Here is a 26,928-nt window from a genome sequence, read left to right as displayed (position 1 = left end):
CAGGAGTGGAGGGAGAGTGAAAGAGTCTCGTTAAGTGACTGCTGCATTACTTCATGCAGCATGTCTTCTTTGCTTCTACATGGCCTCTTCCTGAGTCTTTGCAGCCTCTCGGCCGGTGATAACATGGATGGCTGAGATCTCAAGGTTGCATCTGTAAAGGCAAAATGCAACACTTAACAGAGGCAGCATTGTTCACACCAGACAGAGCAATGATTCCCCCGTATTTAAGGAGGGCAAACAGTCTACAAAATAGCATAATGTGCCCATCCCAAAGCGAGTGCACATAACCCACGGGAGCCCCAAAATGGTGAGTAAGCACAGGATCCAGGGGGAATGATTGTTTCATGGCTGTACTGTCCTCTGGGTTTCTGTGCCTTGGGGAGAGCCAACAGCTGCAGGGGGCCCCATACTGAACACTGTCCCCACATTTTCCACAGGAGTTCGTCCTGGAAGATATCTCGCTGCTGAGGGTGACCTGGGAAGCAAGGGAGGGTCTTCTACTACAATGTGGCTTCTGCCCTGGCCCATATGCAGCTTGCCTGTGTGCAGCAATGGTCCCCCCACCCCTCACGGCACAGTGGCGCAGACAAGTTAGCCTGACTGGGACAAGGACCACAGTGGCTCTCCCAAGAAACCTGCCCAAGCACATTCCCCAAGTTCTGGCTGAGACCTTTGAAGAGATCACTGAGGCCAATTACTGCAATGTGAGAAAGCACATCAGCGCCCTCTTCCACATCTAGGCATGCATGCAGCCCTAACCCTCCGTGCCCCAAGAGCCCACACTGAACAATTTCCTCCCCAAAATAAAAACCACTTACCGGGCACCATCTCTGGTGTTTGTCCTTCCCCAAGTACCGGCCACCGCAACTGGCTACCTTCCTCCTGGCTTGAGAACAGCTCCTGGCTGCATGCATCTAGGGATTCCGAGGTGTCTTCCTCCGCCTCAGCACCCTCACTCCCGCTTTGCTACTCCTCCTCCTCCTGTCTTGTTGAGCTGGGCTCTGAAGTGCCCATGGTGGTACTCGGAGAGGAGGTGGGTTCACCCCCAAGTATCGCATCCTGCTCTTCGTAGAAACGGCAGGTTGCTGGGCCAACACCGGAGCGGCATTTTGCCTCGTGGGCTTTGCGGTAGGCATTCCGCAGCTCCTTCACTGTAACCCTGCACTGCAGTGCGTCCCGGTCATGGCCCCTTGTGACGTTGCACTCTATATGATTTTATGAAAGTATGCTGATGAGCGTGAATATAATGTAACTAAAATATGCTTCATGCAAAAGATCTCTTGTAAGGTATCATTACAAAACTTATAATCTACTGAGTGTGGTCATCCTATTTGTATAAATGTATCACTCTTGTATCTGAAATTAGAAATATTAAATATAACTGAGGGCCTATGGTAATTATGCAAAGTGTGGGCCATTAATGGTGGTTTGGAATCTCGATGGCTCCCATCAACCAGGACAATTGACTGTGGATGGCTCTGTTTGCAGGCAGGCCTTCCTGTGAGTCAGGCTGGGAGGAATGAAGGCTTGGGGTCTTACAGTGACATGTCATGTCACCGGAACTGGAATCCATCTTCAACCTGGTGTTTTTCCATTGAGAAGGAGAGGTGGAAACCCAGAGGGACAAAGGATTCCTGCCTTATGCAAAAGATATATAAGTGGGTGGAACAGAACAAAGGGGACAGCCATCATGAGAAATCCCCTAGCTACCACCTGAGCTGGAACAAGGGCTGTACCAGCGGAAAGGATTGTGCCCAAACTAGGTAGGCGTCCAGTCTGTGAAAGAAACTTATTGAAACATCGCTGAGGGTGAGATTTTCTGTATTCAGTTTTATTACTGTACTAGGCTTAGACTTGCATGTTCTATTTTATTTTGCTTGGTAATTCACTTTGCTCGGTCTGCTACTAATTGGAACCACTTAAATCCTACTTTCTGTATTTAATAAAAATCACTTTTTACTTACTAATTAACCCAGAGTATGTATTAATACCTGGAGGGCAAAAACAGCTGTGCATCTCTCTCTATCAGTGTTCTAGAGGGCGAACAATTTATGAATTTACCCTGTATAAGCTTTATACAGGGTAAAACGGATTTATTTGGGGTTTAGACCCCATTGGGAGTTGGGCATCTGAGTGTTAAAGACAGGAACACTTCTTAAACTGCTTTCAGTTAAGTCTGCAGCTTTGGGGCACGTGGTTCAGACCCTGGGTCTCTGTTGGAGCAGACTGGCGTGTCTAGCTCAACAAGACAGGGTGCTGGAGTCCCAAGCTGGCAAGGAAAGCAGGGGCAGAAGTAGTCTTGGCACATCAGTTGGCAGCCCCAAGGGGGTTTCTGTGATCCAACCCATCACACCCCTTTCCATCATGTCCCTTGATATCTTCCCAAAGGTATCTTAATTCCTACAGCTGGAGCGCAGCTGGGACTGGAACTGATGAGGTCCAGCACCTCACCATTGCTCCATACTGGGGATTGCCTGGTGCGTGGAGGAATCGTCACCTGGAAAGATTCGCTGAGAGCACTCCACACCTGGCTGAGCAAACAGGAAGGGGATTTTCAAAATTCACAGAGAATTTAAAGGGCGGATCTGATGGTTGGTCACCTGAGGGCAGGACAGTAGAGTTCAAACTGATGACCAGAATGGCTAGAACAGGCATTGTGGGACACTTCTGGAGGCCTATCAGAGCACATTAACAGACCAGGGCATCCACACTGGCACTGCGGCGTTCCAGGGGGCGCATCAAACATTATTCCACTCACTGAGGTGGAGTACCAGGAGCGCTCTAGCCGCGGAGTCAGAGCACGCTACATGCCTTGCCAGAGTGGACGGGTTGTGAGTTAGAGCGCACTGGGCTGCTTTAATGCGCTCTAACTCGTAAGTGTAGCCATGCCCTAAGTATAGGAAAATCTTTTGGTGTGAATGGCTATAACTGAAAATGAAATTTATGCATAGCATTTCCTCACTTGGCTGGCTTACAATGAAGATGCTTTGCTTTTGCTTTTTTGGCATCTGAAATCTTTGGAGTTTGCCAGTTACTCTGTGCACGATGCAACGGATTCTCTTCTTCTTTCAAATCCTCATACTCTTGGTCAAACCTTCCCATGGTGGAGAAAGGTTTCGGACAGGTTCAAGGGCCAGGCACGAATGTGCAGCTCAAAGCCTCATGCACTGACAGAGCAATTATTGGCTGTTTGTGGCAGCAGGGCATATCTCACCCTCTGAGGATCCTGAAAAACTTCCTATAGCATCTCCTGGACTTTGCTCAATGCTTACAAGGCTTCTTTGCTGCCACTGTGGGGGGCAAAGGGGCCTGCTCAACAGGTACTGTACTGGAAAAACAAGACAGTTAGAAACTCACTGGTTAAGGGATTCCTTAGCTCAGGAGAGGAGCTAGAAGCTGAAATTGATTTGCTATTGCACAAAAAGGAATACAAATGTTTTACAACAAAGTGGTCAGAGAAACTGACCCACCAGTCTGTTTAGCCACCAGAAGCAGTAATTCAGCTGTCCTGAGTTGAAGGGCAGGACTTACTCCTTAAGTCTCCAGCAACAACATTGCATTCCACAAGTGGGAAACATTACACTTAGCCATGACTGAGGGGAGAAGCTGTGCAGTAGAAGAAATAAAAAAAATCTAACAACAAGGTTTGTTAGTTCTCACCTGTAACTTTGCATTTAACCAAAATTAGAAATTTTCATTTAAATGTTTCCAAACCAGCCTCAACTCACCTCATGTAGACATGCATTATAATATTGGCTTTCAAACTATAGTATATCGACCACAAGTGGTCTGTGGCAATCTGGCTGGTCACATGGTGCTAGCCCTACTTTTTTTTAAGCTGCCAAATAACATTAGATCCTCATCAGTCCCGCACCATCAGATACATAAGACAGAAGTCAAACAGTGCCAACCACCACTCTGCTGGGCTTGTTTTTCCAGGTCTTTTATATTCATATTTAATCATACCACTTCAGCCATTATTGAGCTATGGAGTGTGCCTCTGGTCAGCCTCTCCATCTCTTGCTGGGTTGCCAATGAAATGCTAGTTTAGGTAGCTTATCATCAGACATTCTTAAAAGATATCCCAAATATGTCCATCTCTTCTTCTTTTCTACTTGCATTGTTGTATGTAGTTGTGCCCATTCTAGGAACTCCTCATTACTGATTCTACAAGTTCATTTTACTTTGAATACTCTACACGGACACCTGCACTGAAAGCTGTTCAATTTGTCCTGGATAGACTCATTTTTCCCTAAGACTCTGTTCCATATACAAGGATGCTTAGGATGTTGCTTCTAAAGATCTTAAGTTGGGTCTTTTTGCTAGTCACACTGGAGTGCCATACTGTTTTGAGATTTTGAAATATGGCACTTTCTTTATCTATTCTGGACTTTATATCAAACATGCTATGGTGAATGACATTACCCAGATAAATAAATTTATTAACAGCTTCTCAAAGCTTCACCTTCCAAGTAGATAAAATCATCAGCAGGTAAATGAATGTTCCTAACATCAATTTTTGATTTCTTGATAAGACCTATTTGCTTGGCAGAATTTGAGAGAACATCTGTCTTTCACTGCATATCTTCAACTGATTTATTTATCAGACAGATGTCTTCTGCAAAGTCTAAGTCTCCAAGCTCATGATCTATCCACACAATGCCCACTTCCATACCTTCACAAAATAAAATCAGTAGCGACTTGTAACAGGATGGCTGGCCTGAAACTGAGTTTAGCTCTCCTATTCCAGTTCAGGTGCTCCCTGTTTGAGCTAATTAAGAGAGTGGAGCAGCATCTGGGAAGCTATAAGAGACATAAGAATGAGTTAAAAGGGTCAGAGCAGACTGGTTTGGTCAGGAAGTGAGATTCCTGGGAGAGGGCTGAAAACACAAGAGCAACAAAGGGTTTTCTGGCTGAGAGAACCAGGGCTAGAGGGCTGAAGGCAGGAAGGAGCAGCAGAGGGAGATGCCTGCTGCCTCTAAACTGGAGCAGAGGGCTGAAGGGAGGGAGTAGCGGAGGGGGCTTACCCACTGGCATCTCATTGCCATGAAGCTGGGTCCTAGAGGAACCAGGAGAGGCTCCCAGTGGAAAGGCTGTGAGCTCCCACTGGGAAAAGCATGGTTGTGCCCCAGAAGGAAGGCCTGGGTTGGCTGTCCTGGTGGAGGGACAGAGGACAACTGAAAGAGTCCAGGTCTGGTCTAAGACACCAGGATGGTGAAAATAGAGCCAGGTTTTTAAAGATTGTGTGCATGGAGTTGATGTAGACTATGTTATGGGACTTTTGGTTTGGGACTTTTGCAGTGTGGCTTGATTAATAAACCGTGATGTACTTGAGGACAGGTTGTATTGGATTTACTGTGAATTGAAGAGGGAAAACAGAGGTGAGGGGTCACTCACAGGGCTTCAGTCTTTGGTAGCAATGCCTTGTGATCTACTAGAGTCATTTTGGAGGAGGCCTGATGCCTTCTTCTCTAGTCAGAGGAGTCTTTGATGGCATCTGCAGCCAATCACCCAGGTAACTGCAATGCTTGTGTTAAATTAGACCTGCTCTGGGCTTCCCTGGCAGTCACATTCCAGACTGTACAAAGTATTTGGAAACATGGAAAGTGTGGCATCTTAGGTTTTGGAAGCACACTATACATGATGGAATGTTATTATTGTTGGAGCCTGGTGTGATGGGGTATACAAACCCCATACTAGGCCTGAAGGGGTTAAAAGGCAGTACTGGGCCCAGGTAGCCCCACCCCTCCAGAGCTTCTGACCATACTCCAAGACTGGAGGAACAGGTTAAAAATTGCTCAGAAGCCTAAGCAAAGCGTGGTGGACAGGTTGCAGGAGAGAGGTATCTGTGCACTAACCACAAGGTTGCCCAGTCCTCTGAGCCCCCTATCATACCTGGGAAGAGAGTTGCAACACTCACCTTTTGTGGGATAAGGTAAAGTTTGGGGGGTTCTTTTTATTGTTTTGATGACCTTGTTCACCTATCCCCATTGTAACATATACTGTACTTTCAAGGAGGACAATTATTGTTAGTGTGGGAAATCTTAACTGAAAGTTTCCTGACATTTTCATATTTCAATTGCACTTTAAATTTGTATTAAAAGGTTTTTGTTCTGGAAGTTCTCAGTACTCTTAATGCTACAATACAAAGTGTGACCAGTTCTAATATTACTTTGAGCATCTTATGTAGGGACCGTTTGTCACCTTTATCCATATTATGAAGTAGCACCTTAATGTAGACGTGGCAGAATCTGACCCTTAAGTATTAAGAAGGGAAGACATCTGACTCCCACTGACATCAATGGGAGTTCTATAACAAAGTGCTGGCAGTACACAGCCATAACAGTGTACAGGCATGAATTTTTGGAATAACATTGTCCAACTTAATGGAAGACCTCCATTCATACATTTAAAGATTATAGAAAGCTGTTTACTTCATTATAACCTATAATTTCTCTTTAGCAGATCCTCATGTTATAAAGAAATTTTTGAAAACAGGTTACTGGCACTGAAAACGTTTTTGAAATGTTTATAAGACAACTAAAAAGATTACATTTTTTTGTTTGCAACTCATGCCCTCTATTCTGTTAATTACTGATAATTCTCTCTGGATACTTACTGAAATTGGCAGGCTGTCTAAAACAAAGTTCTAACAACAATTCTAAATTAGCAAAGCCTCTCTGGGTTCCCCATCTATCATAGAACCCTTATTTCTAAAATTTTACATTTTGAGAACTGACAAGTTCCTTCTGCCAAATTAAAAAAAATATTTTACATACACTGAGAAATGAGTCTGACTCAACTGGACTGAGGTACTACACAGGTTGTGGCTCAACAGCTACAGTAAAAATTATATCACTTATAATTATTACCTTGTGGCCCATCTGGGTTGCCAAATTCTTCCCAATTTTTTCGAGATTCTTCATCAGTTAAACTAATTTTAAAGAAAAGTTAGCAAGTTAGTAGAATGTACAGTAAGTTTCTCTGCATCATTAATAATACAGATTTTTTTTTAAAAGAGGTATGAAGCCCCATTAAATATATTTGAGATCTGGTTTGGTTTGATGGCCTAAAAGTAGCAGAATGTATGACAAAGGAGAAGACAGGAATCTGAATTCTAAGCTTAATTTTCAGCTCCTCACACCTGGAAAGGCATAGAATTCTGTAGTAGTGTCTTCAATTACTTAGGAGAGAGGAAAGTATAAGCTTTAAAAGCTATACATCAATACATGCTGGCCAAAATAAAGGTAGGTTCAACACTCAAAGCCAGAGAAGATTCATAACAATGCAAAGTAGGTATTGGTGATATTACAAGTACTTTAAAACAAAAGGCTTTTGAAGAAACTAGCCCAGTTAAATTAATGCAGAATGTGACATTTTATACCAAGAGCACACAGTCTGCTGCCTAAGTTTCCAGGCAGAATTTAAGTGTTGGTTTGATTTATGAAATTAGATGAGGGACCTGGCTACCTAAGAGGCTGTATCCAGGAGATACTACCTCAACTGGGAAGAGCAGAGGCACTTAAAACAACAGTCCACACTTTGGTTGGACAAGATTTAAGTACCAAGACACTGGAGGCTCTCTCTGATGGCAGGGAAACATTCATTATACCCTTAAGGAACCTGAACACCATGGGCTGAGAGAAGAGGTTTGTTCTTAAAATCATGGTGAGCAGATATTGCCAAATGAACCTTAAAGGAGACTAAGGCTGAACCCTGAGACCTAAGGGGTAACAGATACTCTAGAACTACAGGACTTCCAGTTGAGACAGTCTTTACTATCGCTCCAAATGGTAAATCATTTCCATTTCTGTTTACAAGTAGAGTGAAACCAGAAAAGGGTTCTTTTCTGCAAAAAAAAGTTTGATGAAAATGAAACCTTATAATTGATTTTCCACATAAAATTTCAATTTTTACCCCAAACTCAAATACCGCAGCCAAAAGTGTGAGCTGTAGTGTGCTCCTCAGGTTTCCCATCCTCTTCTATTGGTTGGGACCCCAACTGGACTACGCCTCCCACAGTGGACTACAGCCAGGGATTCCCTCATGCACAGCTTCCTCTAAGAGGGGAGACACTGTTGCACTATGGGAGATGTAGTCCAGATGGAGATCCTAGCCCCTAGAGGAGAATGGATACATGAGGAGCAAATTACAACTCCCAGTTTCGGCTGAAGTATTTGTTTTCAGCTGAAATATTTTGACAAAAATATCAACATTTTCAACTGAAAAACAAACACTTTTCAAGAAAAAAAATGTGTTAAGTCAAAAACCGTTTCAATGGAAAGGTTTTGACCAGCCCTATTCGTAACACTTCAAGGAAGAACTCTTTCTAAAATGTAAAATAATGGCCTGAATCCTCTATGTATAGAAGCAGTCCATGCTAATTAGTAAACTAATCTCCTCCATGCTGCTTGAGGGAGAGTCTCTGAATTTGGATGTAGGACCTTCCCTTTCTGCTGAGATAGGTGGTCTGGAGACAGAAGTAGCAGTAATGACTGTTCTCTGGCCACCTGCAGAAGATGTACCTGTGCAGGCACAGCCACACTGATGCTATCAAGTTGCTGGCTCTGTCTAACCTCATCTTCCTTATAACCCTGGGTATCAAGGTGATGGGAGAGAAGACATACAAGGGGTTTGCTCCAGACCAGCAGGAATTTCTCATGAGACCTCTTATCTGTGTGCACAGAACTGAGGGTGACTTCTGTGTGCCTTCAGAGTCCAGCTCTGAAGCAGGAAGTACAGCTCTGAAGGCAGTGCAGCCATGGTGCTTCCTGCAGCCCGGGGAGGTACTTGGAGGAGGGTCTGATCTCCCCCCCCTCCGCTCCAAGAGCAGCCGGGGACAAGAAAACAAAGTTCTGTCCCCTCCCAGCTTGGCTGGGACTAGCAGCTAGGAACCCCAGGGTGGGGCACTCCCAGCATCACGGGGGAGATCAGATCCACCTCCATCTCTAGGAACATCCTCCGTCCGCAAGAATCTCCGTGGCTGCTGCCTTCAGAGTCCAGCTCTAAAGGCAGCACAACCACAGAGCTTCCTGCAGCTGCGGAGGTACCTGGAGGTGGGTCTGATCTCCCGCCAAGAGCAGCCGTACAGGGGAAGAGAAAGTCCCATCCCTCCCCAGCCTGGCAGACTAGCAGCTGGAGCCCGGTGAATAGTAGGAGCCCCTGGCTGGGTTGCCCCATCCCTGCCCCTCCTCCTCCCTTCAAATAGCTGGATTTCACGGGGGAGGTCTGATTTCATGGCTGTGAATTTGGTAGGGCCATACTAATGAGCAAGACGCAACAGAGTTCAAGAAATCTCTCAGGCCTAGAAGTCTTAAGAACTGTGTGGTTTGTACTGCGTGTTTGAAGATTATCAAGGAGTCTTATTTTTAGGAATCTCTTCTGGGAGAAAGGCCCTGACTTGTGGAGTCTAGGATTGCTCCAGTGAAAGTGATACCCTGTGCAGATTGGACAGATGATTTTCTCTTAGCTGATTAGCAGAGACCGCAAGAGGTTGCACATGTAATGTCAGCAGGATCTCTCTTCTGTGATACAAGTGGTCATTAGGAGCCAGTCGCACACGTACAGGTAACTGAACATACCATAGCATCTGAGATATGTAGCTAGTAATGAGAGAGGTTTTGTGAAGGACTCAGTGCTGTAGATAATCCTAATGGAAGGACTCTGAAATGGTAATGACCTGTGCCCACGTGGAACCTGAGAAACTTGAAGTGTGTGCATTTGATTGCCACAAGAAAGTAGTAGGATTCCTTTAAGAGCCACCTACCAATCCCCCTGAAAAAGTAAGGAATGAGGTCTTCTGGCATGAGCATCCTGAACTTGAATGTTTTGATCAATTTCTTGACATTTCCCTCTATGGCTCTCTTCTGTAGGAGGAGATTCACTTCCTTTTAGCAGGACTTTCTTATAAGATAGGTCCCGCAAGAGAGGGAGGAGAGGGATGAAAGCAATGTGGTTTGGTGCAAAACTGAATGGAGTAACCATCATGGATTGGGTCTGGTATCCAACAATCTAAAGTAACCTGCACCAGACAATGTAAAAATAGGAGAGAGAAGGGCGGGAGGATTGGAGCAGTAATAGATTTCATCACGCAGCTCTTGACCATCCCATCAAAACTGCTGCTTGGAAACTGATGTCACAGGCTGAGCTGATGTATAACAAGGTATCAGACTCCTATTCTGTTATGACAGTTTGCTAACAGCCATTTTGGAAGAAGGCAATCATTGCCTCCTTGAGGCTGCATCTGCTACTGTTGCAGAGATAGGGACCGCTTTTGGAGATGAAGTGACAGGTAGGAAGCTCTCCTTAGGATAGAGGACATGGACCGAGTCATGCCCAAGGACATGGCAGCAACCTTCGTGGTAATCTTTTCCAGTGTCATCAGTCCTGTCACTGAAGAGGCCCATGCCTTTGAAAGGAAGGTCTTTAATATTTTCCTGGGATTCGGGAGGCTTGCAGATCTTAACCCGAGGTACCTTCTTAAATTGTTCTGCCCAGGCACCTAGTCTGCATTCTTCCCTTTCTGAAGGGGTAGAGTGAGAAGCTTTGTTACCTCTGGCTGCTTCCTTTGCTGTGGAACCATCATAGTATTAGCTCCAGGGTGTTGGAGTAGAAACTGATGCCTCTCACTTGGCACAAGGCACATCCCGTGAGCTCCCCTGGGCGCTAGCAGAAAGGAAAAAGGAGAGAGCAAAATATCCTTGATCAGATTTAGGACACCTGAAATGATAGGGATGGCCTGCTTCTCTTTAGTTTGTAGCTGGAAAATATTAAAGAAGGGATCAGGTTACTCCAGTACCAACGCAGTCACTTGATACTGGAAAGTATTAGCCATTCTCTCCAAAGGCAATTGGAATTGCCTCTGATTATCAGGTGGAGAAAATTATGAGGTGTCAATCTGATCCTCCAGTGAGATACCATTCGTACATTCTTTGACAGGAGCTTTGTACCATCCCTCAGAGTGGGGGTCTCATCCCACTCATATGATAGAAGCAATTCCTCTTGTGGATCCAGTGGTGCCGAATTTGGCAGCAACTGAAAAATGAACACCAGTGGAGGCAGGGGTGTCAAGCAAAGAAAGGGTGCTATAAAGGGCTTTGATGCTAGTGTTAATGAAAGTGCTGAGTTCAGCACCAGGTTAGGCTTGGCAACTTCCAGCAGGGAGTCCTGATTGCGTGGCCAAACGAGGAGCAGGAGAAGACCCTGAACGAGAGCCCTCCAGACTTCTGTATTTAGGGAAAGAAAGGGGACTGGGCTCTATTGAACAAGGTAGTGGGCCTTTCAGGTTCAATTTCAAAGGGATCCCATATTCCTCAGGACATTCTGGATGGAAACCAAAGTCAGTAACTGTCGAGTCAAACCACATGCAGAGGCATAGCCTCGATGGATGAGCCCCTCCTCAGGCATGGAGATACTGATGGTGTTACCAGGGTCTGCACAGGTGAATTATCCAGATTTATAAGTGACAAAACATCTGGCTTCAAAGGAGCATTGAAGGCAGGTGACATTAGTGCAGGTCAAGAATCTCTAGGGCCCTCACATTATCAGATGCAGATAAGAGGAGGAATGATGCTGCTGCTGCTGCTGCTTATGGCTGTCTAGTGAGGCCAAATGTTTCCTTTTCTCCTTTCTCTCACCCTGAGGGACTGCAGGAGAGACCTGCAAAAGTGGAGCCAGAGCATAGATACCAGATGGTGCCCAAAAAATTGGTGTCCAGTGAGTAGTCTGGGCATCATCCATGTAAGGTTTTTGAGGCCACTTTTGGTTTAGCTGACTCAATAAGGAGAGTGGCACTGATCCCTGGATGAGAAATTGATTCCTAGGATGTACCTTAGAGGACCTTGACATAGAGGCTGGTATAGTCCCTACCCAAGAGACTTTCCAGAGTAATACGTTATAGGCTTTGTAAAGAGTGGCACACTGCACAATGACACAGAGAGGTGCTCATCCACACATAAGATCTCAGATATGAGCATCTGTCTCCAGAATTATTGAAGAGCAGGAAGTGTAGTTCTTGATGCACTTACAGGGCTCAGGATACACCAAACAGGCAGCTACACACACCATGCTATTCTATTCTACACTAACACAAACTATTTACAAATATTAAAAGAACTAGACTACAACAATCTCTCCTAAGGACACAAAGGTGCATTCCATTTAGTTTTCTGCTACTTAGAAGGAACTGGGGCAGCTGGAGGTGCACCTCCTTAAACAGAGTGGAGTGTTAACCTCAACCTCATGCAAGATCACTCATGCACCCCCAACAGCTACGCTTTTCTAGGCAGTTCCGCAGCTCAATGACAGGTTCCTCTGACCTGAAAAAAAACTAATTTTAAAATAAAGTGTGTGTGTTTGGAACTCATGTACATAAGTGACTTTTTTAAAAAAAAATAAGCCACATTAGGGTGCAGAGGTTCAGCTATATAAATACATCTGGAGACCCATCCATCTGAAACTCACATTGCACATAATTCAGCACAAAAACTATGTTAATGGTTGAGAAATTAAATGCACAAGTCAAGAATTTTAAGGTTATGGATCCCACAGAACAATAACTCAGTCATGCTGCACAATTTATATTAAGACAAATTATGTATGTGCAAGGGATATGACATTCATTCTGGAAAGTAAAATTATCTTGACATGTGTTTAAATTCTCAGCCATAAAGTTCCATTAATTTAGTGTCACACAGACACCGAGTCCAAGGAAGTTAATCCTAGCTGTCCAAACAATACCAGATAAACTGAGCAAAAACAAAACACACTCGTTTTAAAAAGCAGTCACTCAAAATCCACAGCTTTGGCAGCACACTGAATACAGATAAAGCAGGACATTTTATAAACCCCCTCTGCCAGACTACTCACTGGACACCAATTTTTTGGGCACCATCTGGTATCTATGCTCTGGCTCCACCATGAACATACGGTTATGTACTCTAGCTGTGCTTAATTTACAGATTTCAAATGGTGATGTGAAACAATGATTTCAAACAAGATATTACTGAATCTGTAACAGGCCACCTGGCTAGCAATTGTCAATTAGGCAGTTTACAACTGAAACAAGGGACAACTTTCCTCAAAACACCCTATTAAACATAGTCTAGAATTTTGACAAATAAAATCAGCATTTAAGTAAAGCATTTAACACGGAAACTTGTCTTCTACTCTATCCTATAACAGGTTCTTAAAGTGGGCTCATCACCTTAGCATCTGAGTGCATTCCAGTAGTGCATTAAACAATGTGACTAACATTTGTCACGTGTTTGTTCTCTCATCCTTTCCCCAGAGGTAGAGGTGCATGTAATGAAGTGTTTGTTTCAATTTTTTTTTTTTTTAAATACACATGGTATATGCTTATATTAGAGAAATCAAGATCAAAGGAACATGCCCTGCACTTAGGGCAGAGGGTGGTGAGATTTGTGATGGTCTTTAGTTCCTGTGGGAATTCATTGCATAGTTTTGGGCTCGCCCCGGTAAAAGCTCTGTCTCCTGTTCTACAACAAAACCTGCTCTAAGGACCACTTCTAATACACAATTCATCTTAAATGGTCATTTTACAGTATATACGGATTTAGCGAGAGTCAGTTAAAAACTACTGGGGTAATTTGAGAAGGCCATTAAGTCAAAGAAATAAGACAGCATGAAATTCAAAGGTCTGGAGAACAAGCCAGGCAAGAGGACACTAGAGGTAAAGGTGGTGGTGAGGGAATGTTCCAAAGGAAATGAGTCGGAGACCTCTCATTTTGATCTCTATTAGTGGATGAAAGCAGAAGAATTGAAACAATGTCTCTCTCTCTCTTTAGTTGTATCTACCTTTATTGCCAGATGAAAATGAACAGTACACTGATGCTTCAAAACCAAAACTTGGATATCGAATAATTAACCTTTTATGGCAATTCTGAAATTTAGTTTAAAGCAAAACTGTACTCATTTTGTTCAACACAATTTTAACTTTACATCATAGAAAGTATACCACCATATCAACTACGTGAAGTCAAAGTTTAATCAAATTAGCATTTTAGAGCATATTGACAGATACTGCTAGAAACAATTCAGTTGGATAGTAAATGAGTCAGTTGTCAGACTGAAAAGCAGCTGACCTTTATTATGTATTTAATTGAATTAGTATTCACAGACGATATCAAAGTCAGTCTCTGATATCCTAAGGTTATATTTTGATTTCCCTCCCACCCACGCACACCAAGCTCCTACTCTGTGAAACAGCCAGGAACTTACGCTGCATAAGCCTTTGCAATCCTCATGAACATAACTTCATCTCCTCCTTTATCTGGATGGTATTTTAGTGACAGCGCACGGTATTGTTTTTTAATTTCCAATACAGTTGCTCCCTTAAAAGAAAAGCTTCATGTTAGTACTGTATTACCAAACACATTACACCAAAAACACCTATTCTACCATGTTCGTACTCTAAAACATGTTTCTCTTTGATTGGTTCAGAAAAATACTGCAATCAGCATAAGGATAGGGAGTGCTATTCAAACGGCTTTCATGATCATAGCAAAACATACATTCAGAGCATTTCCTTTTTTTTTTTAAAAAAAGCCAAATATCATTAAACCCGCAGAATTCAAACCCTGTGATGCAATTTAACATTGAAAATTTTCAGAAGACAGAGCTGGAAGGGGCTGTCTGAATGATCTTGTTCATCCATCAAAACAAACAAAACAAAACAAAAAAAAGGATTTTCTTCAACTGATATAAATCTAACATTCACCTGAACATATCTTGTGATCAGGAAACACTAATCTGCGCTTACCTCAAGATTTCCTGTCTCTGGATAATAAGTTCAACAGATCCACTACAATGGGTACCTCAGCTTGTTTGCAGAACCAGACCTGCCAGTCACTGGAAAGAATGGAATGCCCCACCCCAAAATTCCCTCTAGTTTAGCTAGCTTCCATAGCACAGAACTCGTATATTGTGTTAACTATATTTTGAGGACAACGAACAGTATCTCCTGCCACAAAGCATGGTAAATTCCAGCAATGATGACAAACCCAAGTTCCTGGATGATTATTTTCATCTCTGTTCTGGATGATCCATTTCTTTCCAGGGTGTGTCAGATTTGTGAACCTTATTACTCAAAGAAAAGAAGTTTTCAGGTAAGTACAAATATATTTTCCAATTCTACTTCATGCTAAGGTCCACAGACCCATTACAAAGGGATTATCATAGCAGGATACCTACAGGATGGGAAGCAGGATCATTCTTAAGTGTTGGACATCCAAAATGCATAACATCCTATATTATGTGTATATACTCTCTCTCTCTCTCTCTGAGAACATTAGAGTTGCAAAGTCAAAACTTGGGGAAAATGAGCAGAAGAGTCTGATCACTAGAGCCCAAGATCCTGGAAGTAGAACCGAAGATTCCAGAGTCTTAGGATTCCTCTGTCAGCAAATATCAGTCAAATCCACTCACAAAGTGCCCCATCCCCTTCTAGTGCGGGTGGCTGATGATCACTTACTACTGCTATCAGTTACTCCATCAGTTCTAGTAGCAGAGATCTGTGTGGTGGGGCTAAAGGTTCCAACCCTACTGATAACCCATGTGGGTGTCAACATCATGACACATGAAGTCAGTTTTTTCAGTTTGCTTTTTCAAAAATGTAGGAAATTGCATACAAAACTACATTAAAAGAACATTACGGTTGCAAAGTCAAGTACTCAAAAGTTAGGAGGTGCCAGAATTAAGGTTACCTGTGCAATCAGCAGCACACAACATTGATTTTCACTAAGTGAGATATTTCTGGGTGCAGGTGCCACTCTGCCAATCCAACCTCTCCTTGGCTTAGTTTTCATCTTCCCCATTAATGGGTAGTGCACATATCTATATCTAAGGTACTTTTATGGCACCTCCTTTATCACAATATCCGAGCACCTCCATTTTTAATGTATATATCCTCAACATCCCTGTGGAGGTACAGAGTACAATTATCCCCATTTTACTGATGGGAAATTGAGGCACAGACAGGCTAAGTGACTTGCTCAAAATCACTTAGAGAAGGGAATTGAACTCAGGTCTCCAAGTCCTACGCAAGTGCCCTAACCAATGGATAATCTGTCCTCTCTCACAAAGAAATAGGAAACCTTGCTCCACCCAGAACCGGACATTTTCTTTCTGGAGTAGGACTAATCATGTTCTTCCTGCTTATTTAAAAACCTTCCCAGGCATACTGATTGTCATGACTAGAGCATGTCTGTTATTCATGAAGGAAACCGTGCTCCACAACCTCAGTGAATCATTGTGTTTTAGCCGGTAGATGCTATGCTATCTATTTCTGGTACTCATTTCCTGAAACAGGAAGATCCCTTTAAAAAACAAAATGATTCTCTATTTACCAGTTGAGGGAGCAGAGAATATACAACTGGAGCTAGATCTCTGCCAATGGATGCGATACGGTAAGATGCAAAGGGGATGCCCAGAATTACTGTATAACATGAATTCTAGATCACTGAAGCATGCTGATGTGGGACATCAGAATTCCCAATAAAGTAAAAGAATTGTATTTTTGTTTCTGTGACACCACTTGTTTCCATTATAGCCATCTTCACCTTCTATTAACATTCTTCTGAGATAAGATCTTCTTGTACCTGACTGTGTTCTTCCTCAACACAGGTCTGTGATCAACTTCCCTGGCACCCTGTGTCTGTCTTGAATCCAAAACATTCCAAGAACCATATTATTTTGTGTATTTCCTTCAACTTTGCCACTGTACAGAACCTTGATGAGAAGAACATTTTCCAGGAAGAGAAGTGAATTTCCTTCTTACCTAAAGCCAATATTATTGCCCACCACGATCCTGAAAGAGACCCTGGGAACACAGGTCAGGTCAAATGGTAATGACCAAAGTTGAGAAAAGAAAAATGCCGCCATCCATCTGCAAAATGTAAGAACTGTTTGTGGGCTCGTAAAAAGGAAGATTTCCTTCTTACTTGTGAATTTCCTTTCTAATACTTACGGCCAACAGTCTGTTCTGTGGAGCTTTCCCTTTCTCCCTGCTGCCTAGAGGCAGAGCACAGAGTGATGGCCAGCCTGGGGCCAAGATTGCCCATCTGTGGAAAAACCCAGTACTATAGCTTCCCAAAACTAAACACTAACTGAATCTACTAACAGATTTAGCAAACAGACAAACATTCCTCTATGCAAACATGTATTTTCCATTCTCATCTGGGAAAACAGGGGAGATAGTCCAGCAGCCACTGTAGTCAACTTTGTTTTAGGGTCCATGCTTTTTTATTTTGTATGTCAAGATCATACATTAAGAATCCGCCTGATGACACTATCGCTTTTAAGCATGTTGAAAGACCAACATTTCATCCCACCTTCACCATACCTCTTGCATAATCAGGAAGATTATGCAAGAGGTGTGGTGAGGGTGGGATGAAACGGGGCATAAAAAAAAAATCAAAGCAGAAGAGTTCTAATATATGAAATACATGTATTTAATATTTGCAATATCAATCAATAATACATATGTGAATAATAAGGATATAAGAGGAGGCTTGGGGGTATAGCACAGACCTTAATTTTCATTTGATACAGTGACCGCTTTTTAATGTGAAAAATATTCAAATTAGAAATGTATTCAACAAATTAAAATAATTTTAGCATAATTTGGTGATTATTAGTGTTCTCTCATCCAAACTACAACTAGTGTCCCAATATGAGTAACACATGTCACTTCTTGTCATTGCTGTTTTCATCTGCAAATGCTAATGCTGATTTTGTCATGTCATTGCAACACACACCTCACCTCCTTGGCATCCACAGAATATGGTACATGCTGGTTTGTCGCTGCTGCAGCCACATCTCCAATTTACAAGGCGAATCGCCCTCACAAGAGCACTTTATTAACTTCAGAGTATCTGGGAGCAAGCAGAACATTGTCTGGTACAGTTTTTGAAATCAGACTTGGAACTGTCATCACATATCCATCCATACTGCAGTGGAGCGTCTGGGGCCAAAGCACCTTTCCCACACATATGCCTGAAGAGGTGCTCATTTTACATTTCTTATAAATGTTTCAGTTGGTGGTGATAAGGAACTGAGTTCTGGTCTTCACGTGGTACCTTTGCCAATTTTTGCTGCCCATGATACATTGATGTCACCACATAGAGAGGCAGTATCCAGCTCACAGAATTTTCAGCACAGTGCCTTTACTGGAACAAAACAGGAAACTATTGTATCACAGCCTGAGAGTACACGGGCAGTTAACAGTCCTGGTACAATGTTCTGGTGTCCCTCTGAAGCGGCACAAATATCTTTATAGCTTTCTTTCATTGGTCCATATTCACTAAAGATGCGAGGCCCTGTTCAAGGTAATGGCGCAAGAGTAAGAAAATACATCAGTATCATCTGATAATACGGATATTCCCACCAGTTTCTCTTTTGCAATCACAGTTCGTTGTACAAGGATGTTGTCAGCTTCCTCATGTGAGGTGGCTGTATCTCCCCTGTTGATTGCCACACCTCGTTGGTTTATTTCAACTGGGGTGTTGTCTCTACCTTTTATTATTAGCTTGCGCTTTAGTGTGTGTGTCACTGGTGAAACTTCTTGTCTTAAATGAGTTCTGTATAAATGATGTCAATCAATTGTTTCTGAATTTCAGTAACTATCAAGACAACTTTCTATGGAGGTAGCGGTGTACTTCTAGTGAACTGATGCGCTCTGCTTGCTTCAGTAGCTCTGCTAGATCTCGTGCCACTCTTTGTGCTGACGTTTTTGTACCTGCCAAAGACAAGGTATAGATCACCTGCTGCTAGCCTGTGTTCAATGTAGACTCTGAAATTGGTCAGAGTGTCCTTGATGACACTACTTACTAACACCTGTACTACTCAAAGAATTGCAGAACCACCAATGACTGTGCAGGTGCCTTCTTGTGAATATGTTTTATTGACCCCTCTGTCTGCAGCTGCTTCTTTAGGTAGACTTAGCCGTGGCAATCTTCAGGTCACCAGAGTCAGTGAATACTGGTAAAGGATCCAAATCATGACAAAATATTCTTGATGTCAACCCCTTGTGAACTTGCTTCTAAGTCTATCACTCTTTAATAGATAAGCTTAGTGTCAAATATCTTTGTTGAACCAACCTGTACATGCTTTGTCACTACCAGTGTCTCTACTATCCTTGGTATTGTGTCATAGAACCATATGGGACAGCTACATTCAAATTCTTGCATTTCGCGAATTCCAAGTGTGTTCATTTACACTGACTGATGGTGATGCCACTCTACCATGGACAATGTTTAGTATTACCTCTGGGTGTTTAGTGGGTGCACAGCTCTAGCTTCTTACGGATGGCTTCTTTGTTCATTGCAGCAATCCTTAACTTCAATTCTTCTTTGGGGATCTCTTGTACTTGGGCCTTGTGTACTGTATTTTCATTACACTCTGGTTTCAGAGTGATCCCAGTGAAGCAAAGATGCCTTTTGTCTAGATTCAGGGGGAGGAGAGGGCATACCAGCATGCTATACTGCTAATACAGAATTAATTAGCTAAGAGGTACATTTGTTATGTTCCTTATACAAACTATTAGTGTGAAATTTCATTAAAAAATAATTGAAATTCAATTAAAGTGGTTTCACTGTCACCTGACTTGTGAATCTGAAGGGGTTGGTAATAAGTGCTAATATTTCAAAATGCTCAACAGTGACAAGGTATCATCAGGTAGTGTCTTTGAATTTAGGATCTTGAAATTCAGAATGCACAAAAAAAACCCTACACATACTATGGACACTAAAACAAGGTACTGCTAAAAATTTGCATTTGGCTGTCAGACAGAGAGAACCAATTACTTCAATTCTGAGACTAGTTAATCTCTGGAAGTGGACCAGACCATCAGACATGTAGGACATTAGAAAGAAAGCTCACAGATAAGAAGGAAATGTTCTTTTCTCACCAGCCCCTCCCTCCCTATAACCTGCAGTGTGTACTGTGAGACGTGCAAAGCAGTACTCAACTTTAGGGTAGGAGGAGGATTCAAACTATATACGTGGAAGACTGACCCCAGATTACTGCTGCGGCAGCACATTCTGAAGTACCTTCTCCCTACTCCCCCAAAAAGCTATATTCAAAGAAGAAAGGACATTAACCATGATGACTATGTAGCTGCCTTTCAAATTTCTTCATATGAAGCACAAGACTCTTCTGCCCAAGAGGTAGCTGAACCCTCAGAATGGGCAGTAATGTTACCTGGTGGATTCACTCCAGGTTGTGTGTTTTTTTCCACCTTTTGACTGACGAGTGAGAAGATGAAGAAAGCTGTGGTTTTCTGATGAAATTTACCTCAAGTGCACAGAAACACAAGTTCTCCTTACATCCAGTGTATGCCATTCAATCTCCTTTGAAAGCATAGGACTAGGAGGCAAAGCAGAGGCTGAAACAAGTCTCACCAGCTCTGACATCAGATACCCCTGCTGGAATCTCAAAGGATGAGTCCACCATTTGAGGGACGAAGTGATTGACCTAAGAAGGGTGACTCTCCAATCCCAATTGGTTGCAATTTCTTGCTACTATGGTAAGAGGAATTTTTGAAGCACTCATATAAAATCTGGCCCATTGGAAGGCGTCCACACATGAAATTAGCATACTGAGGAATTTCGTCAGAATTTTTAGTGATATCTGATGACACATGGTGAAGTGAGGAGAGTATCTTCTGTCGTGTCTCCTCTGAAGTGAACACCTTTGTGTCCAGGATCACTTCTGAATGCAGAAGTTGCTGAGATGGTTGGAGATGACTCACTATATTCACCAGAAAACCACAGTCTTGTAACAGGGTTAATCTCCTCTAGACCCCAAAAGGCATTTGAAAGGACAAGAAGCAGATGATATGGTCTAAGTAAGGAGGAGTGTCTCCACCCCACACTCGCTGTCAGGAATCAGGCCTGCAGCTGATCCAGTCTACCAGCAACCTATGAGCACAGCTAACCTGTAGTAGGCTGCCTGACTGATGGGAAGTCTACTTGTTGCCAGGCTTGCTCCTCCTTATTCCAGCATCAGCCCCTGCGTTTCTCCCATCCTGCCTCGCTCCAGGTAACCCGGCTCTGAACCTCAGTTCCGATTCCTGACTTGTGTCTTCGGCTCGGATCCTCAACTCTGGCCTCTGACCCTGGAATTTTATTTCTAGCTACCACCTCCTGCTCCACCCACCGGGCAAGACAGGCCACATCCCCATCTCTAACATCCACCAAGAACAACTAAGACCACCAGGATCTTTGTGAAGACTCGTGGGGTAATCACTTGCCCGAATGAGAGATCCCTCTATTGAAATGCTTACCACTATAACAGAAATGTAGAAATTTTCAGCAGCTCTCCCTAAATGGCATATGTATGTAGATCTCCCTGAGGTCTAAGGCAATCAAGAAATCCCAGTGTAACAGAGCCATGATGATAAACTTTAGTGCTTCCATCTATTTGTTGAGGGACTTGAGCTGTAATATGGCTCATGTCCCCCATCCTTCTTTGGGAACATACAGAATATTGAGTACACTCCACCAAAATCGGTCTCACTGGTACCAGCTCTATAGCTCCACTGCAGAGAAGGTGTTTGATCAGGTTCTTTGATCTGGGGAAAGACTATGAACTTGTCTCTGGAGGACTTGATTACATAATATTGTGATGGCATAACCCTGTAGAACCGTCTAGTACTCACTTATCTCCCATGTGTGTTCAAATTTCTGAAACCTTTCCCCCAGATAAAATGTCTTCTTGGACATGGGGCCCTTAAACCAGAAATCAACAACCAGTCTTGAGGATCTTTTCAAAGAGTCCTATTTTAAATTTCTCTACCTCTTCCAGATCTGAGGATTTCTTATGGGCTGGTAACCGTGAAAGGAAGATAACAAAAGGCAGGAGGTGATGAAACAGAAGAGATTTTCCTCTCACTAAACTTCTGCTACTGCTTAGTCCATGTCTTCATGAAACAACTTGCCCCCGATGTACTGGATTGAGATCACAAGGTGTTTTATTTGTGTTTCTGCTTTCCAGACACAAAGCCAAGTGTGTCTTCATGACACCACATTAGCAGCTCTCTCCATGGCCTCTAATTTAAGGGGGATCCAGGAAGCTGATAGCAAGAGCTTGTTCAAGCTCGTTTTCAGTTTTTTTATCTTGAGTCAGGCCTAGTTGGGTCAGACATTCTATCCAGGCTAGAATCACCCTGAAAAAACAAGAGTCTGCTGCAGATGCCCAAAGATCTCTAAGTGCTTTCTTAGAAATGACTGGATTTTTTCAGTCTGTTGGCTCTCATGGCAAACTCTCCCTCTCATTCCTTCAGAGTGTCTTTGACCAAAGTGGCAGCTGCTGCATCTACCTTTGACCAAATGTTTAGAAGAGAACTCGATGGGTCTGTTGGGATGCTTGTCTTTCTTAGGAGATGCCCACCCAAGCCTTGATTACTTCTTCAAATACTAGATGCAGTGGAACACATTTCTCTCTTTGCTTTAGCTTGAAAATATTTCTAAGATGCTTTCTTGGATTACTCTGGAATCGGTGGCTCCTCAAAAGTCTCAGGCAGCATTTCCAGGGTGGTCAGCACCTTCCATAACACATGATTAAATACCTGCGGAGGGAAAGCCTCTCTTGCAAGTCATCCTCTAATTCTGCCCATCCTCCAAGGAGATCAAGGTGGATGAGGAGGAGAAAGAATTTCACATCTCCCTCTCATTCTCTGATCTCTTCGCTTTTTTGATCTTATGAACCTTAAACTTTTCTCTCTCTCTCTCTTTTTTTTTTTTTTTTAAATATACTGGGGATGAGCTAGAGGAGGAAGAGTCCCTCTTCTTTGATTTTCCCTTTTATGTAAGTGCCACAGTCCCTGCAAGTACACCTTCCTCATTGCTTGTAATGGGCAACTCAAGGCCAGAGACTGAACTGAGGAGCATTTTGAACCTGCAGGCTTTTAATTCTTTTTCTTTTCTTGCCTTTTCTGGAGAATGTAGCCACAGGTTTCCACCCTGAGGTCCCATTCAGGCCACAATACATTTTTTGGGTTGCGGGCAGGGTGGCTAAGGCAAGGTCACATTTCACCCCTGCTCCAAAGTGTCCTGCCATCTCCCGGGTAGAGATAGAAGGGTTCGGGAGGGGGGCAGATAGAAAAAATCCCTCCCTCCTTCCAAAGCTGTTTCCTTTGTCAGAAGATGCTCCATTGGCATGTAACCCGCCTGTCCACCCAGACTGAAGTGCAACCACTTCATTATTTCAAAGGGCAATACTGAGGTTGAGGGGGATGGTAATCCCCATGGAGCGATTAGTGGGGAAGAAGATGAATTGTCACTTGCCCACCCCTCTCCCAACAAGTCTGCACTGTGGACATGAGGAGTTAAACAGATCATCTGCTTAATCACAGGCAGTTGCAGCTTTTCCCCACAGAAGGCTCCAGGCTAGGAGATCTGCCTGTGCTGCCTACTGCATACCAACTGGGGTGGGGGTCCACTCCATAGTCCAATTTCCTGGCTTGGAATAGATCTGGCCCTCACACTGGCTGAGCGGGTTAGGCCCCATGCCTGGAGGGCTACATAAGGACCTGGCCCACCCCTGCACCTTCAGGTTGCCCTTTGGTGTGGCTGTTGGATCCTCTTTGCAGCTAGACAATCTGGTCCTAACATTCCTGAACAGGAAAAAGAGACTTGAGGGCATTTGTGACCCTCTCTTTCCCTACCTGCCACCGCTCATGAAAGATGGGGAAAACAGATCTGCAGGACAGGGTCTGAGGCAAATCTGGTTCAGAAACCCCCAGCAAACAGAGAACATTAAAATAAATAAATAAATAAATAAATAATTTAGGAGTCTCCAATTAAAAAAAAATCAGAATGTGACTATGTCCTATCTTGATAGGCACTGCTATAAAGAGAAGACCACTACGTCTCCAGTCTACCCAAAACTAGAGGAAAAGAACTCAGGGGTGCTCCACAGAGGGGTGGTCTTGGCCACAGGCTAGCTGTCAATCTTTGTTCTGAATCCAGCCAGCAGGGAAAGGGGTGAACACCTCACAATACAGACTGTCTGGAAATGGGAATGCTTTGAAGTTGAACCTCCTTTAGGAACCTATTTAGATGTTTCAGACAGGACTCTGCTTTGTTTGTCCCCGATTTTCTCAGGCTAGAAATAGGATAGGGAACAGGTTGTAATACTCTGATCTGAAGTAGGTGATGGATGATTTCATTCATGTCATGACCTTTCCAGGATTGATGAGGTTGGGAATGGGACAAAGCTGTTCCTGTAATTCTAGCACAGCTGCACTGGGTACTCCCTCTGGACAATATATAGTGACCTCATTTGGTCAAAGATATTGGTAACTCTTTTGCTCCCAAACTGAAAAAGCCTGGCACCAATTGGGGATCTAACACCAGCCAGCGCTGGTTGGGAGACCTGCATCTCAGGCAATGGAGGGCAGTTATTCACACTGAACTTGTTTTAGCTTCCACATGCAAAGGGGTAAAACAGGAAGAAACACTTCACAGACTCCTTAAATTTGCCAAATGACCTGTATTCCTTTCTATAGTGTCTGGCAGGACTGCGAGTTGACTTTTCTGATGACTTTGAATACCCTGTTTTCCATAAGCTTCCCACTGTATCACTAAGATAGCTGGGAACTGATTTGCCAGAGCATTTGATCCCATGAATCAAAGTCCCATATACCTGCATGAAACAGATTCAAATCCCAATGTCTTTTTCACCCCACAGGGAGAAGCCCTTAGGCTGTGGGATTTTTATGTTGAGGGGAACCAAACGCGCAACACCGTCTCGCCATATTTGCATTGCTTGTGAAAGCCTGTGGAGACTCTTCGGTGTCAGATCACAGTTCATATTTATTTTTGTTATTCTGATGCCACTTGAGAAAGTGTGTGCCCAAAGGAGAGGTCTGACGTGAAACCCTGCCTGCATCTGGCTGCCTGTGAAGGGCCTGGATAGTTACTCCACTCTTTCTAGTGAAAATCTCCCCCCACTTAGGCCTGGTCCACACTAACCCCCCACTTCGGACTAAGGTACGCAAATTCAGCTACGTTAATAACGTAGCTGAATTCGAAGTACCTTAGTCCGAACTTACCGCGGGTCCAGACGCTGCAGGCAGGCTCCCACGTCGATGCCGCGTACTCCTCTCACTGAGCTGGAGTACCGGCGTCGACGGCGAGCACTTCCAGGATCGATCCGGGATCGATTTATCACGTCTAGACAAGACGCGATAAATCGATCCCAGAACATTGATTGCCTGCCGCTGGACCCGGAGGTAAGTGTAGACGTACCCTTAGAAACAATGAGTCCCTCACCACCAGGGAAAATTGCAACATTTTTCCTTCAATAGCAATACCAGGCAGACACTACAGGGGTTCCATCTCACTGCCATGGGCAGTAAGAAAGAACTGAGGGATGGCTGGATCTGTGCCACTCTTTATGCCCTCAGGTGGGGGATGGGGATGCACAAGGACATCTAAAATGCAGGTTAGGCCCCCCCAATGGACACAGTGGTCAAAAAATCTGAATTCTGCATGCATGGGGCATACGCACACCACAAGTGGAATCCATGTGGACAATTACTCAAAGATTAACTGGAAGGAACTTCAGCAGGCAGCGCATTCCCCTGCTGCCAGTGATTGACGTGTCTGGTTCTGCCCCCAAACCACAAGCTGGCTGAAGTACCCGTTGTAACAGTTCTGTGGAGCTTAGAACAAAGAAGGAAGTGCCTCAATAGTAGTCTTACGTAAATGGCGCAATTTACCTTACATCAAGAAGAAAGAGACTAGAACACAACAGGCAGATGTGAACCATATGAAGTAGGGATTGTTTATACAGCTTATCCAGCCTGCACCACCAAAACTGCTCCACAATTCTAAGATGCATAAAGGGCTTTTGTGCAATGTTGCATCTCAGATTAAACTTCTCTTGGTAGGTCTACTATGTTGTTAATATGCATGACTGCCCACAGCCCACATAAGTCTGGTTTTTGCTCTGAAATTTTTTCAGATAATGCTTAGCTACGATCACGTGAGTCATTCAAAACAGATGAAAACTGAAATCTTCATCTCAATATACTGTATAAGGGCATCAGAGACTTGAAGGGACTTTGGTATTATAGTTACAAATTAAAAATTAAGATAAGGGAGCATCAGTAATCTGCAATACACACTAGCAATGTTCAGAAGGTAAAAGTTAATTGCATCTTGAGATATGCTTTCAACCCTCATGGAGGCCCTCACTAGTATTTCCTCCAGCTTAGTTTTACATATAAAGCAAGTCCTAAGTAGGACATATTAAAGTAATGTGCATTACCCAACAAGGGCACTATTACTTACTGGGTCCAAATGTAAGACTTCATAAGGGTTGTATTCTTGATATTCTCTGTCTGTTTTGGAAACTTTGTATGCAAGAAACAGAAACAGTGCCCATCCAGCAAGAAGAATTGCTTTCCTATTTGGGAAGAATATGAAGGGTAAAATAAAATACACACAATCATCTTTACTTCTAACATAACACTATACAAGTAATTTGTGAAGCTAATTTATATATAATTAAACTTAAGGATCCCACATTAAATAATGAGATCCAAAAAAAAAAAAAAAATTTAGAACGAATACCCTTGGTGATAAAATGGCTTTGGACACTGATAGGTCTGCTGAATGACTCAGTTTTTTTATTGCTGTTTACATAGACAAGCAAAACCGTGACAGTTTCTCCACTTCCACACCCTTCTACCCCCACACATCAAAAAATCTCCCCCAACAAACAGCATAGATTAACAAACAAGAAAGTCTCTCTGTTCCTCATTTAGGGCTGGTCCACACTACCCGCCTAATTCGGCAGGTAGAGATCGATCTTCTGGGATCGATTTATCGCGTCTCATCTGGACACGATAGATCGATCCCAGAAGCGCTCCCCCGTCGACTGCGGAACTCCTGCTCGCCGAGA

General features: G+C 43.3%; 1 protein-coding gene across 1 annotated transcript in view; it reads right to left on the bottom strand.

Annotated features, from left to right (window-relative positions):
• SEC63 (SEC63 homolog, protein translocation regulator) overlaps positions 1 to 26,928 on the bottom strand; it is a 111,976-nt gene that overhangs the window by 65,417 nt on the left and 19,631 nt on the right. Inside the window, exons 3-5 of the mRNA XM_024202609.2 lie at positions 26,316 to 26,430; positions 14,239 to 14,351; positions 6,873 to 6,934 (exon numbers count right to left, since the gene is read on the bottom strand). Coding sequence (XP_024058377.1) covers positions 6,873 to 6,934; positions 14,239 to 14,351; positions 26,316 to 26,430 — 290 coding nt within the window. The remainder of the gene's footprint in view (positions 1 to 6,872; positions 6,935 to 14,238; positions 14,352 to 26,315; positions 26,431 to 26,928) is intronic.

This window comes from Terrapene carolina, unplaced genomic scaffold (genome assembly GCF_002925995.2).
Source record: "Terrapene carolina triunguis isolate 2854851 unplaced genomic scaffold, T_m_triunguis-2.0 Scaffold42, whole genome shotgun sequence".
Classification (NCBI taxonomy): Eukaryota; Metazoa; Chordata; order Testudines; family Emydidae; genus Terrapene; species Terrapene triunguis.
This window is presented reverse-complemented; position numbering and strand designations above follow the sequence as displayed.